This window comes from Nyctibius grandis, chromosome 12, assembly GCF_013368605.1.
Source record: "Nyctibius grandis isolate bNycGra1 chromosome 12, bNycGra1.pri, whole genome shotgun sequence".
NCBI lineage: Eukaryota > Metazoa > Chordata > Aves > Nyctibiiformes > Nyctibiidae > Nyctibius > Nyctibius grandis.
This window is the reverse complement of record NC_090669.1, coordinates 1,468,659-1,483,746: the sequence shown is the minus strand read 5'-3', so window position 1 is coordinate 1,483,746 and position 15,088 is coordinate 1,468,659. Positions and strand designations below refer to the sequence as shown.

The window sequence follows — 15,088 nt, the reverse complement described above, 5'->3', positions numbered from 1 at the left end:
ATGTTTTGTTTGTGAGCTCAGGGTTGTTTTGTACATCAGGAACCAGGCTTTCCTGGATGAACCGTCCTCCTTGGTGACTAGGAAGAAAACTGGATCAGATCAGGACTTAGCTTGCGGTGTATGTGTGTGCTTCAGGAAGTTCTGTCTTTTCTCAGCTTGGTCGATATCCTGCTTTCTGCACTGCTAGCCAAGAGTTCGCTGCCTGTCAGCAAAACTCTCCTGAGTCAAGATATTGTTGAATAATTTAGCTTGGAAAGGGTTTCTGTAGGTCATCCAGTTCAACTCCCCGGTCAAAGCGGGGCCAACCTCAAAGGTACATCAGGTTCTTCAGGACAATGTGCAGTTAAGTTGCTGACTAAGGGTGAACATTCAGTAACTTTTCTGGGCCCTTCTTCCAGTGTTCGGTCACGCTCATGGTTAAAATCTTTTCAGTAATGTCTAATTGGAGTTTTCTTTGTTACAACTTTGATCCCTCCTTTGTGTTCTCTTCTGAAGACTGAACTAATGCATTTCCTTCAGCCTCTCCTCATACACCATGTGGCTTGAGCCCCCTGACTGTCTTGCACTCGCTCCAGTTTGTTACTCTTCCTTGTGTTGGAAAGCCACAAACTGAATGTGATACTCACAGGTGCTGAATAGAGGGGAGCAAATTCCTTCCCTTGACCTGCTGGCTGCATTTGTACTACCTCAGCCCAGGGTGTGGTTGGTGGGAGTAGTTCTCAGGCCCTGCACTTGGGTCACAACAACCCCACGCACTGCTACAGGCTGGGGGAAGAGTGTCTGGAAAGTGCCTGGTGGAAAAGGACCTGGGGGTGTTGGTCGATGGTGGCTGAATGTGAGCCATCAGTGTGCCCAGGTGGCCAAGAAGGCCACCAGCCTCCTGGCTTGTACCAGCGCCAGTGTGGCCAGCAGGACTAAGGCAGGGATCGTCCCCCTGGACTCGGCACTGGTGAGGCCGCACCTCGAATCCTGGGTGCAGTTTTGTGCCCCTCACTACAAGAAAGACCTTGAGGTGCTGGAGCGAGTCCAGAGAAGGGCAGCGAAGGTGGGGAAGGGTCTGGAGCACAAGTGTGATGGGGAGCGGCTGAGGGACCTGTGGGGGTTTAGGCTGGAGAAAAGGAGGCTGAGGGGAGACCTTCTCGCTCTCCACAACTGCCTGAAAGGAGGGTGTAGCGGGGTGGGGTCGGTCTCTTCTCCCAGGTAACAAGCGACAGGACGAGAGGAAACGGCCTCAAGTTGTGCCAGGGGAAGTTTAGGTTGGAGATCAGGGACAATTTCTTCATGGAAAGGGTTGTCAAGCACTGGCACAGGCTGCCCAGGGCAGTGGTGGAGTCCCCATCCCTGGGGGGATTTAAAAGCCATGTAGATGTGGTGCTGAGGGCCATGGGTTAGTGGTGGGCTTGGCAGTGCTGGGTTAATGGTTGGACTCGATGGTCTTAAAGGTCCTTCCCAACCAAACGATTCTGTGATTCTCGTTATCATAGTGCTTAATCATGTTGGTCTTTTAATGGTCTTTAACTATGATTCTTTCCACCCTCCTCCTTTCTTTCTCCCCCCTTTTTTTTTTTTTCTTGGCATTCCCAAGTCTCCTTTTCAGGTCACAGGTATTTGTTCTGAGCCTGTAATATGACAGCTTTACCTCATCTGTGTATTCCTGGAAGCATTTTTCTTACCCTTCATCTCTTATCATTTAAACCAGTTACTGGTCTGTGAGATGACTTTCTTTTTTTATACCAAGGTAATTTCTTTAAGATCTTCTGGTGAAGGACCTTGCTAGTGCTGGAACATAGATGTTTTGATAATTTGCCTGTGTCCTTTTCATGGCAGTTGTTGGTGCTGGAGGGTTCTTGGGTGGGGGTGTTCTGCAGGCTGTATTCTCTATTATAATAGGGGAGACCAGCAAATGATCTCTGTTCTTAAAAAGCTGAACCCTTTTACTGCCACACAAGATCAGAATAGCGACTAGCTGCTCTTTTAGCTGATCACTGCCACGGTGCTGCCTTCACATCTCTGCTCAGGTGTGTTTCAGGGGAGCTCCTAGGCCGAAGAGAAACAACGTCTTCCCCTCTGGACTCAGTGGAACAGAGGTGCTAGCAGTTATGGCGTCCCTTCTCAGATGAAGCTTTTTTTGTTGTTGTTTGTTAGTTACTGAGGAGTAGATAGTCTAGAGAATAGGTTGTTTCATCCTTGTAGTCCTCTGCAAGTTTAGGTTTGGGGATGAATGCCTGAAAGTCTTGCCTTGCCTCTGCCCAGTTCCTGTATCTTTTGAAGCAATGCTGGTCTTTACCATTGAGCTTTCTACTTAGGACATACTGGAGACGACGCAGGGCTTAATTTTATATGAATCCTCCCCACTCCGCTCTTTTGTCACGTCTTGCCTGGCTACTTTGCGACATGTGGCAGCAGAAACCTTTGGGATGTCTTTTTAGTGGTGGGCTTGGCAGCGCTGGGTTAACGGTTGGACTCGATGATCTTAAAGGTCCTTTCCAACCAAACGATTCTGTATTTCTGTGTTTCTGTGTTAGGCCGTATCTTGGCAGCCTCTAATCCCTCCTTGGAGCGCGTGTGTGCCCAGGCAGATGCCAGCTGACCTTTGGCTGACAGTTCCCTTAGTGCAGGTGAAACGATCCCTGTTTGTGCTGGAGGAGCTTCTTAACTTGTGGTAAGGAAGGTGATGCCCTTGAGCTCCTTCCATCATGACCAAGCAAGATGAAGAGGATTATCTCCAGGGTGGGGCCAGTCAGATCTAAAAGCTTAGGGCTAATATTTGTGGGAAGTAGTCATTTCATCTGTGTCCTGGGACTCGGAGCAGGGCGAAATACACTCAGGGCATTTGTTTATGTCTAAGCTGCGTTGCACTGGAGCATCCACTGTCCTGTCTCAACAAGCAGAAGCACCTTGGGCTCTTCTTTTTGTAGGCAGGCTGCAGGCTTTCAGCCTTTCTGCAGAGAAGATCGGATTTGCTACGTAATAATGTATATCCTAGGTATTTTGGAAACCCCCACAAATCTCTTTTTGTCCTTCTAAATGAGAAATAGGAAATCCAGCCAAATGTCCTGGAGTCTGTCCTCTGTGACTGGAGAGTTTCTGAGAGAAACTTCTTTGCCCTAAATGCCATCAGGAGGTTCAAATCTTCTGCTCCTGAACTGGCTGCTACCAAAGCCTCTTTTAGGTATTTTTCTGAGTCCAGTGGTCTTCTTACTATTTCCTTTATCAAACACTAACGCTTTCCTGGTGCTTGTGTAATTACGTAATTTATACGTGGTGAGAGCTGAAGGACCTGGACTGGCCTTTCTTGGTTGTAGCTGGCCATTACGTTGGCATAGCCCTATTTGTCAGCGTTCACCCCAAGAAACTTTGAACTTGAAGAGCCCTAGTCTTGTGGCATGAAAACACTGAGCTGGGTGAAGGAAGGGTAAGAGTCTAGCAATAGATTCTCCCCACCATGATCATGTATCATTTTCCTTGTTGTTCTGTCACCAAGCAGAGAGCCCACCACCCTGCAGTGCCGCAGCGCCATGGGGGTGTGAAGCCCCTGTTTGGGGATCAGGCCACCTCCCGCTGCACGTCTCGCTGGGCTGAAATGACTGAATGGGCTGCATCCCCAGCAGCGTGGCCAGCAGGGCGAGGGAGGGGATTCTGCCCCTCTGCTCCGCTCTCGGGAGACCCCCCCTGCAGTGCTGCGTCCAGCTCTGGGGCCCCAACATCAGAAGGACACGGAGCTGTTGCAGCGAGCCCAGAGGAGGCCACGGAGATGCTCAGAGGGCTGGAGCCCCTCTGCTCTGGAGACAGGCTGAGAGAGCTGGGGCTGTTCAGCCTGGAGAAGAGAAGGCTGCGAGGAGACCTTCTAGCACCTTCCAGTGCCTGAAGGGGCTACAGGAAAGCTGGAGAGGGGCTTTGACAAGGGCATGGAGTGACAGGACGAGGGGGAACGGTTTTAAACTGACAGAGGGGAGATTGAGATGAGTTGTGAGGAAGAAATTCTTTGCTGTGAGGGTGGTGAGAGCCTGGCCCAGGTTGCCCAGAGAAGCTGTGGCTGCCCCCTCCCTGGCAGTGTTCAAGGCCAGGTTGGATGGGGCTTGGAGCAACCTGGTCTGGTGGAAGGTGTCCCTGCCCGTGGCAGGGGATTGGGACTGGATGGGCTTTAAGGTCCCTTCCAACCCAAACTGTTCTGTGATTCTATGAACTGTTAATTTCAAGGTGCAGTAACCTAAAAATCTGGAAGTTTGTTAAAAGCAAACGGAGCAGGGCAGCTGTTTCTGTGGTTCCAGGGGATATTGAAAGAGTTACAGACCATGCAAATTAACAGAAATAGAAGAAATACAATGGATACGTGCATAAATATTGCAGTGAGGAAGAGGAGCCTTTGTGAAGGCTGGCCGTGCCTTACAGTCCTGTTGAACGCAGTTGTAGATAAGGATCGATCTGCCTGGGTGGGCAAAAACCATTTGGCAATGTCCAGCCTCAAAGACTCTTGAAGAAGGTAAAGGAAACATGGGGTAAAGTGAAGGTGCTTGTGTGGTTGAATGCTGGGTTAGAAGATTCACTAACAGGTAGGAAACGGGGCGGAGAAAAGAATGGTCCATGTGTGCGTGTCATGTCCTCTCTCCTCCCTGCAGCTGAGGATGTTCACCAGTGGATTTCTGCGGGGATGTGTACTAAGCCTCTGATACTCACTATTAATAAATGACCTGGAAGTAAAATTAGTAGTAAGACAATATTTTTTTGCTGATGATATGAAGCTAACTAGAGTTGTAAGATCAAGGGCTGACGATGAAGGACTGTAGAATGGTCTGACAGTACTGGGTGACTGGACGGTAAAGGGAAATATGAAGTTCAGGCTGGATGGAGGTAAAATTATTTTCCTGGGAGGAGAATAAATGATCCAAATGGTCTCTGAGCTGCAGGGACAAGTTCTTTGTGTCCTGGTTCCATGGAAAAAGCTCAGTTCTCATCTTCGGTTAAAAAATAAATGGAATAATGGAGAGCGGGAGGGGGAGGAATAGAAACCAAAACGGTGAACATCATTATACATCATTGTCTGTAATAATCACCTTGTGTTTGTGCTGTGAATGGTGCTTGTGGTTCTGGTTTCCCCCTGCTTCTCAAAGAAGATGCAGAACTGGAAGTGTAGCAAGAGTATTGAGAGGTATAGATTAGCTTGCATATGAGGAACAGCTGAGTAGACTGGGAGTAGCCAACCTTGAGAAGAGACCATTGGGAAATGGGGTATGAACGAGGACTTTAAAATCCTTCAGGAAGTTAAGAGGGAAATGTGGTTCCTCTCTTCCAGTTCTGAAAATGCAAGTACCGAGCAAAACTAGCTTGGGCAGGGATGGCATGGTGGAGCTGCAGGGTGTTGCCTTTTCAAAGAGCTTACAAAGGTTCAGCAGATGATCATCAGGCCAATGGCATCCTGGGGTGTATTAGAAGGGGTGTGGTTAGCAGGTCAAGAGAGGTTCTCCTCTCCCTCTACTCTGCTCTGGTGAGGCCGCATCTGGAATATTGTGTCCAGTTCTGGGCCCCTCAGTTCAAGAAGGACAGGGAAGTGCTAGAGAGAGTCCAGCGCAGAGCCACGAAGATGATTAAGGGAGTGGAACATCTCCCTTATGAGGAGAGGCTGAGGGAGCTGGGTCTCTTTAGCTTGGAGAAGAGGAGACTTAGGGGTGACCTCATTGATGTTTATAAATATGTAAAGGGCAAGTGTTGTGAGGATGGAGCCAGGCTCTTCTCAGTGACATCCCTTGACAGGACAAGGGGCAACGGGTGCAAGCGGGAACACAGGAGGTTCCGCATAAATATGAGGAAAAACTTTTTACAGTGAGGGTGACCGAACACTGGCACAGGCTGCCCAGAGAGGTTGTGGAGTCTCCTTCTCTGGAGACATTCAAAACCCGCCTGGACGCTTTCCTGTGTGATATGGTCTAGGCAATCCTGCCCCGGCAGGGGGATTGGACTAGATGATCTTTCGAGGTCCCTTCCAATCCCTGACATTCTGTGATTCTGTGATCACATTGATGGAGGAAAACCTATTGTGGTGTGAAATACAGAATGCCTTTTGCTTAGGAAATTGTGTAAAATATATGTTGGGACAATGAAAGAATGTTCTTGGAAAGTCCAGCTGTGTGCTCTGTCCCATGCAGCCACCACCAGCTCTTCCCAGAGACATTAGGCTCGATGGACATTTGTTCTCATATACTATATCTGCCCTTAAGTATTTTTTTTACTCTCTTGTTGATCACCTATATAAATATTTTTTTTTCTGATATTTGGGGGGGAAAAAAAAACCAACAGAAATTTCATTGCTGATTGTTTTTCAGTCCTTTTCCTACCAATTAAGAGCTAAAGAGTAGCTGTAGTTGTATATCAGAAAGCTGTCAGTCACTAAAGCAGACTGACATTTTCTCTTGGATTCAAGAGAAGACTAAAAAAGTAATGGAAAATCTTTAGTGATTTCAACATCCTTACCTTAAATGATGCGTGGATTGTTTTGAAGTGGGTTTTTTTTGTGTTTTTCTACTGCAGGAAATTTTGCAGCTTGGCCAGTGTGTGCTTGACTGATATTTTGTTTGTTTTTTTTGAAGGTACATGGGAATTGGACTTTCTGCTCAAGGGGTCAACATGAACAGGCTTCCTGGTAAGTCACTGTTAAGATCTGGTTTGGCTTACGGTCTGTGTCCAATGTTCATTTGAAATAAAGATTTTAATGTTTATATATGAATTAGTGAGTGTGCGTTTCTGTTAATAAAATGTCATAAGTGTCTTATATTGGGGAGTTTCCAACTGTTGAGTGTTATTCTAAACGGAGTTACTAGTATTGTTAATGTAACGATGATTAAGGCCAGGCTGGATGGGGCTTGGAGCAACCTGGTCTGGTGGAAGGTGTCCCTGCCTGTGGCAGGGGGTTGGAACTAGATGATCTTTAAGGTCCCTTCCAACCCAACCCATTCTATGATTTTATGATGATTTTAGTGAATAATAGAAATTCATATTAAACTAACGAGTAATGGGTAAGGTGATGAGCTTTCAGACATGCAAGCTCTTTGCGTCTGAAAAATAAGTAGCAAAATAATTCGACGTTTTAATCTGTATATCCCACTTGGCAGATTTACATGAAATAATCTGTAAATGACATGAAAATTGGCCTGTCATATTGTCTCTCTTCTCTCTTCTCACTGAAAAACTAGGAAAATGTGATAGAGTGGTATTTCCAGTTAATATTGTGGCTTCCTTTGTTTGAGATGTTTGGTTTTAGCTTAGCCTCTAAGTTGGCTAAGCAGCTTCTTTTTACAAATAAATAATCAGCAATCTTTTAAAATAATTTTTAGTTAACACAGTGGATGTTATTAACTTCTAGATTTGGGTCAACATAGTGACTTCTGTGGCAGGAATTCTTTCAGCTGGGTTTTAAACTAGAAATTTTCTGTGTTTGGTAGGAAGTAAATGTTCTTCAAGTACCAGAATGAATGTCTGCTGGTTCCCAGGGGTGGATTTTTTTTTTGTCTTGAGAGGGGTTTACTTCTGGTGGAGTTGTTTTAAAGCTGAAGCGTGTGCTCAGCCCTTATTATGCATCTTGGTATCTCCAAAGGAGAATGTTTTGTGAATGTCCTAACAAAAGGAAGAGCTTCCATAGGGGTTGCTCTAAGACCCTTGTGAATTCACTTCTCGGTGAGGATTTTGCTTTCATCGTCGCTGGTGACTTGCGTATTCAGAGAGTGGAACATGCACATTTTTTCCTTATAACCTCCAAGTGAAAATGCTGCAGCATTGGAGCAAAATCCCTGACTATTCTGTTAGCAAAATATGTGATTCTGTAGTTCTGTTATGGATTTCTGAAATGTAGCAACAATAAGCGTTGTTGTTTTAGTGACAAACGTCGGTGCAGCGTGTGGGCTGTTCATAAATCACAACCATGGCTAACAGTGGCAGGCAGACTTTCCTTTTCCAGGTGCCACTTTGATCATGTTTGATCAACCCCAAGAGTCTTCTTTGGGCCACTGTCAGAGGCAAGTCCCAAGACCTGTTGGTCTGACTTGGGCACAACCTTCATTGCATCTGTTTTTCTCTGGTAGTTTCAGACCTGCCCAGAGAGCTCGTGAAACCTCTAATTTTGGAGATACTTAGGACTCAGCGGGACATGGCCTTGACCAGCCTGATCTAATTAGACATTCTTGGAGCAGGGGTTGGACTAGGTGACTTCTGGAGGTCCCTTCCCTCCTTAGTTATTCTACATTTCTATGACAACTCTGGTTTTGGGAGAATGGTTTCAGCGACACCCATGTTTTAAAGAATTTACATCTTACTACAAACTATATTTGTTAATAATTGTTATGGCAACTGCAGCATATACACATTGGAGAGAGAATGAAGGTCACAGATCTTTATCCACTCAGAACTAGACCAGGGAAGGAGGAAGGCAGGACACTGCCAGTTTTTTCAAGTGATACTTGGTTGCAGAAAGGTAGGGAATGTCTAGGTGAAGATGATCTGGTGTCAACAGGTACAGAAGTATTGGTTTTTAGACTCCTCCTCTCTCTGCACTCCCTCTCCCCCCAGTCCTACCAACCCAAGTGGGTTGTGTGCTTGTACAAGATGAAGCATGAGTCTGGTCCCATCATCTCTTCCCAGGGTTGAAGTGCTTGGCTGCTTGGAAGAGGAGTTTTTTGTCTGTTCAGGGAGCATGTTCTGTTCAAGAAATGGCTCTCTGGCTTGTGCAATGGAAAGATGGGTGGGATTGTCTTGTAGACTTGGCCTGTAGACTGCTGATTGGATTATGCTTAACCTAGGATTCTCCTGGGATTATATATAACACGGTTGAATACTAACCTGAGGAAGTATGTACTGAATGTCATAGATGTCCTGTCCTGAAACTCAACAACCAACATAAATTCTTTAGTTTTTTTTCTCCTTAGAGACCACAAATTAGCCAAACCACTTCTGATAAGTGGCTTTAAAGCCCAAGAGCTACATGGGCAGTATTTTGTGGCCAGTTTGAAGCAAAGTGCCTGTATACCACTATTTTTTCTAGAGTGTATGTGGCAAATGTGGAATTCTTTCTCTGAGTGAAATAAAACATAAAGTGAACTTGAGACTTCAAATAGTGCTTATTTAGCAATGAATTGTACAAATTTGATCCTATGAACCTGTTGTTTGTTTGATCACGTGCAGATTATGCTGCCAAGAGTGATTCTGCGGGCATAGTTAGGTCGATCTCCCATCATCTGTGTAAAATGAACCGCATGGCTCTGTATTACAGCTCAATAATTACCTTCCTGGCTTTTGGGGAATGAATCTGTTGTATTTTTTATAGTATATTGCTCAAGCAACTGAAGTGAGAAACATGTATGAGGCTTAACCATTATCAGGTCCTTCACAGCACAGAGTAAGCAAGAGCTCACAAAGAAGTGACAGACTTTGGAGTCTTGACTTGGCTTCATGTCAAAGTGTAATTTTAACTTTTTGTGACCTGAAGCCCTGCCAGGTTTGTTTCCTTAGGCCCTTTCTAAGTCACTTCTGCTTTAACAGGTCACTTTTCACTCGATGTGCTGGCAGGGCAGTATGTGACCCACTACAACTAGCGGTGTGGGAGCCACAGTTGGTCCCTTTCTTGTTCCCACTTTCAGTGGGGATCCTTGGCACCCTGTCAGCCCGAATTCAAAGAAAAATCTTGCTGCTGGGTTGTGTCTCAGACTCCTTTCCCCCCCCGAGAACAAACACTTTGGCCATATCCAGTTCCAAGTCAGGACATTTGTGCTTTATGCCAGATTTATTTTGGCTTCAGCCCAGCTTGGCGCTGGTGGGGGTAGTGCTGAGCTTTCTCTGAAGGTTGTAAGTGTGGTTGGAGCAACCTGAGCGTTGCCTTAAACCACCCCTCTCTGCGTTGGAAACTGACACAGCTTTTAAAAGGCGAGCGCCCTGTCCCTGTTTGACTCAAGGTTTCTGTGGGCTGTGCTTTGAAAGTCAGTCAGCAGCTCTGAAATTAGTGTGGGATTTTTTTGTAACCCTGACATATCTTCATGATTTTTTTTAATTATTGTTTTTTAAATTTTTAAAAGCCATTTAGAACGCTTACTAATAAATGTTCTGCTTTAAACTAGTGGCTTTTATTGAAATGTCTACTCACTTCTTTCCCCAGAGACAACTTTTTTTTTCACGTATGCTCAGCATTTTGGTATCTGAGGATGAAATTTCATGTTACAGCTGATCTGATCTAACTCACTGTCATCAAAGGAGAGAACCCCGACCCTTCCTCCTCCCCTACAGCTGCACAGTCCCTCTTCTTCCCTTGTGCAAGCCCCTGGCTCTGGCACTTGTCCTCTCCTTGGCCAGGGCAGGCAGGAACCTGCCTGCTTTTCTGCTGTGTTGGGGTGGTGGCAGGCTGGTTCCTTCAGAGTTCTTGGAGCAGTGCTCTTACAGATTCCCAGCCTGGTTGGGGTTGGAAGGGCCCTCTGGAGATCATCCAGCCCAACCCCTGCCAAAGCAGGGTCACCCAGAGCACGTTGCACAGGGTCGTGTCCAGGCGGGTTTGAATATCTCCAGAGCAGGAGCCTCCCCACCCTCCCTGGGCAGCCTGTGCCCGGGCTCTGGCACCCTCCAAGTCAAGGAGTTTTCCCTCATATTCAGATGGAACTTCCCATGTCTCAGTTTGTGCCCGTTGCCCCTTGTCCTGTCGCTGGGCACCACTGAGAAGAGTCTGGCCCCATCCCCTTGACACCCCCCCTAAGGTATCTGTAAGCACTGATCAGATCCCCCCTCAGTCTGCTCTTCTCCAGCTGAACAGCCCCAGCTCCCTCAGCAGAGATGCTCCAGCCCTCTGACCATCTTTGTAGCTCTTTGTAGCCCTTTGTAGTTACCTTTGCATCCTGCACGTAACATCTGAAACGTCTTTTTTTTTTTTTTTTTTTATAATATATATAATTTAGCCCTCAATCCAGTAAGTTTTTATGAGCCCAGCTGAAAAAGCATTGGTGGTTTGCTACAGGTTTCACCTAACCTTCATAAAATGGAGAAGATGGGTGTTCCTGTCTTTAATATGGATGAGGTGTGCACACTGGAGGTGATTCGCCCCTGCATGTGGTATTCTGCCTTGGGTCAAGTCCTTCACGCTGTTGAGAGCTCACGTTTCATTTGTTCTAGCTCTTTGAGGGTAACCCAGCAGGAACATAGAGCCAGGCAGAGAGGGAAGGAGGGATGATTCTTTGTGGTAGCAGCAAGGTCTTAATTCAGCCTAAAATGTTGTGAAACCATACCCTTAGGCATACCCTGCTTCAGTTTCTGGAACAGCATAGATGGGACCTGAGCAGTCAACTTTAGAGGCTTTAAACACCCTCTGGTTAATGACTGACTTGCCCTGCTCTGCAGCGTTGCACACGCTAAAGGGAGTGCCAGCTTTCACTCGCCATTGCTTTGTTTTACGAAACTTTGTTTTTTCACCTTATTTTTCCAATGAGAAGACGCTGCTTGGCTTATTCACTATCTGCCTGCTTCAAGCTCCCTATTAAAAGAACAAGCTTTCAAATTCAAGAGTGTTTTATAGACTTGAATTGGATAAACCAGCAGAATTTGGTGTACAGAAACCTGCTCCGTGTTGGGGTTTGGCTTCTGGGACTGTAACGCCTTAAGCCAGGTCAGCAGAACCAGAAACTGTTTGTCCAACTGTCCTGTGTCTTTGTTCAGCAAAGGGTCCTTGGGAGTGATCCGTTTCTGTAGATAAAATAAAAACGAGCACTGAGAATTAGGACTTGCCCATGCTCCCCTCCTCTGTGAAAGCCATCCGTCCTCCTCCGTAAGCCACCGACCTGATGAACAGGCTTTCCATTTTAGCTTTGTTTGGAGATCCCTTCCTTCCCTTTGCATTCTCCTTTTGCTCATAAGTTTCTGTTGACATTTGTAGATGGGACTTTGTTTCTTCTCAGCTTCTCTCTCATGTTATCAGAGGAGATGCAAGCAGGGGAGCAAGGCTATTGAGGAATCTATCTTCCTGTTCCTTCGAGTGGAAAAAAGATACTGGTTTCTCCTGGAGGGATGTTCACAAGGGTTTTTCAGGCAGGTGTGCTCCCTTCGGAGGGGACCGGACAAGAGAGGCTGGATAGATGTTGTGTTGTAGGAACCAGTGAGAAACTAAAGGAACTGGGCTTGTTCAGCCTGGAGAAGAGGAGGTAGAGAAGGGATCTAGTAGCAGCCTTTCACTATATAAAGGAGCTTGCAAAGAACATGGACCCAGACTCTTCTCAGAGGTGCACAGTACAAGAGACGCAGCGGGCACCATTGCAACAAATAAAATTCTCATGGGAGTAAGGTATTATTCCTCATCAGAGTTGGGGATGCTCTGTCCTCAGAGATTTTTCTAACCTCGGTTGGACGGTGCTCTAGGCAACCTGATCTAACTCTTAAGTTAACCCTGCTATGAGTGGGAACTTTGGTTAGAGACCTCCAAATGTTCCTTCTAGCCAGTTTTGATTTGGTTTTGGGTTTTTTTTTTCCTGTGATTGCCAAGGGATCTTTCTACTTCAAATATGTTTAAAGAACTCCTTTCCATATATCACCTTCTGCTTTGGGTTGTCAGTTTCTGTGACTGCAATGACAAATGAATGACCTGTGCTAAAGGACTTGGTCCCAGTTTTAAATATAATAATTATAGAAGATGAGACCTCACCAAATGATCTGATCTGAAGGTAATTCAATTATGCATCAGTCCTGCCTGACAGGTGTGTATCTAAACCAGTCTTTCATTATCTTTCTGGCAACTTCTTCCAACACTGTCCTTGAAACTTCTCCTGATGACTAAGCTGAGTATCCCATGTAGTTTAAGTCCATTGCTCTTGGATCATGTGGAGATGGAGAATAATTAATTTCTTTCCTCTTTGTAGTTGTATACATGAAGATCTCTATCACTGCTCTGTGGTCTTCTCTCTAGACCAAACATCTCTGGCTCTTTACCCTGTCCCTGTTTGTCATCTCATCTTGATTTGTGACAACTCTTGGTGACCTTTTCTGAACTCTATCCACTGGATGCATGACGAGCACCAGTGTCTTACTCCCTGTAGTAAAAGAAAACATTAAAATTCAGAGCACGTCCGGGAAGTGGCTCATCCCTCCCTGCACACAAGGGTGGAGGAAAATCCTTGCCAAGCTTTCACCATTTCTGAGGCTTAAGCAGAAAGGGGAGAGGAGGGGAAGAAGCTAGATGGTTAACTGGGAAAAGAAGGGTCTTCCCCCTTGGCTTCTAGAGCAACCAGCAAAAGCTTTGAAGTATGGGATTAAATACATGAGCAGTATGTGGCAAACACATAGTGATTGAGTCTGCTTTCAAATCCTCCTGGCTAAATCAGCAGTTTGGACACTCAGCTTGATTTTCCTATCTTTAGAAGTAATTTCTATTAAGTTTGATTAACTATTTATGCAGTTGATGAAGCTCTTAAAGTACCTTATGATGTTTGTCCTGCTGCAAAGCTCTTCCAGAACTATCCTTACAAATAGTTGACCAAAATGGCACGTGGGATTTCCATACGGTGTCTTAGTAAAGTCTTACACAATGGTACTCGCACTTCCTTGTCCCTTTAGTAAATATACCTCAGATGTAACTTTTGTTTTACTCTGTTTGCTGTGTTGAGGAAATAGAGCAAATCAAAGTTTTGCTTTTAGTTTAGATGTAATTTTAATTATCAGGTTTATCCTTATTGCAACATGTTGACACATTAGAAAGGCAGATGGGTGGAAAAAAGGACGAGAAAGCAGCGGTGGTCCAAGCTGCTGACAGTGTAGACTCCGTGTGTCGAGGCTGAGCGAGCAGACATGGGCCGGCTGCCTTTTGTGCTCAGTGCACGTCGGGCTGAAATAAAGCTACTCATGGTCGATGCCTCTGGAGCGTGTGGGGAACCTTGGAGCACCATGGAGAAACCTGAATTCTGTTCCTTCCCTCTGTTATTATTGTAAGGAAGGCTTAGTGCTGTAGAGAAGCATGGAGGCGTTCAATTTACCTCAGCCCATGTTTTGTTCTTAGTGTTGCTGTGGCTCTTCATGGAGAACTTCAGACCATTGAGATTTCTAGTTAAACCACTCAAATTAATCAAGAATGGCTGAAGAAAGCCTTGAAATTTCTTAGAAGGGGTCTGGGTACTTGGTTTTACCTGATCATTGCTTATAGTCCTCTTTTCTTGCCTATTTTCCTTGTATTTTCTACTTGTACTTTGGTGGGTCCTCTTCTGGCCTTACCACCATGGCAACCTTTGGGTGCTGTTTGACAGGGTTTTGGGATAAAAGTGGTCACTTGAGTAATTTAATCAACGTGGTACCAAAATGTGTACTTTGTTCAACATTTAATCCTTTTTATGGCAATTTGGATCTGTTAACGTTACTTCTGCTAGGTTGGTAAGGGCAATCCCGTCTATACCATGTCCTGCTGGAGTTACTCAAGGAAGAGTAAGTATATAGCCCAACTCTGCTTGCCACTCCACATTGAAACCTTTCCTCTTGCTAGCCAGAGGAAGGTTTGACTTGTCAGGAGTTTTGTTTTATTAGTGCAGTAAGTATAACCCAGATTGAATAGTACCCAAATCTTCGTTTTGCTGTCTAATTTGTGTATAGATAAGTGTAGTACCCATGAAGACATCACTTCTGTAGGACCTGCATAAATTATAGAGGATGGTGATTAATTTTTGTATGTCAGGTTAAGGAAAATGTTGTGTTGATATTGATTTTTTTAAAAAAATAAATATTAAATAGATGTGCATTCCCCCAAAACTACTTATGGAGTCACCTCCAGGACTTAGTGACACCTGGAGTCCTTCAACTGGCTGTGCTAGTTCCTAGCCACAAACTTGCTTACGTTGCTGGTACCCTTTCATTTATCCTAGCAAACCAGTTTGTGAACTGGATCATGTAATTGGGTTAATAATGATGGGCGGGGGGCACTGCTTGATTTTGGGGTTGTTATTAACTTGGATCTGTTCTATGGCCCAGTTGGTCACACAGGTGGTGCAAGTTGAAACAACTGGTCTGTGAAACTTGAACGTGTGGGTAACAGTGGTCTGAGATTATTTTTGATAGCAACAAATATTGCTCTTACTTAAGATGTGTGCTGAAAACC

The 15,088-nt window shown here is 45.3% G+C and overlaps 1 protein-coding gene across 3 annotated transcripts in view; it reads left to right on the top strand.

Moving 5' to 3' along the window:
- RANBP10 (RAN binding protein 10) overlaps positions 1-15,088 on the top strand; it is an 88,179-nt gene that overhangs the window by 20,439 nt on the left and 52,652 nt on the right. For all 3 annotated transcript variants that reach the window (XM_068411008.1, XM_068411007.1, XM_068411006.1), the window contains exon 3: positions 6,585-6,637. In XM_068411008.1, the coding sequence (XP_068267109.1) occupies positions 6,585-6,637 (53 nt within the window). The remainder of the gene's footprint in view (positions 1-6,584; positions 6,638-15,088) is intronic.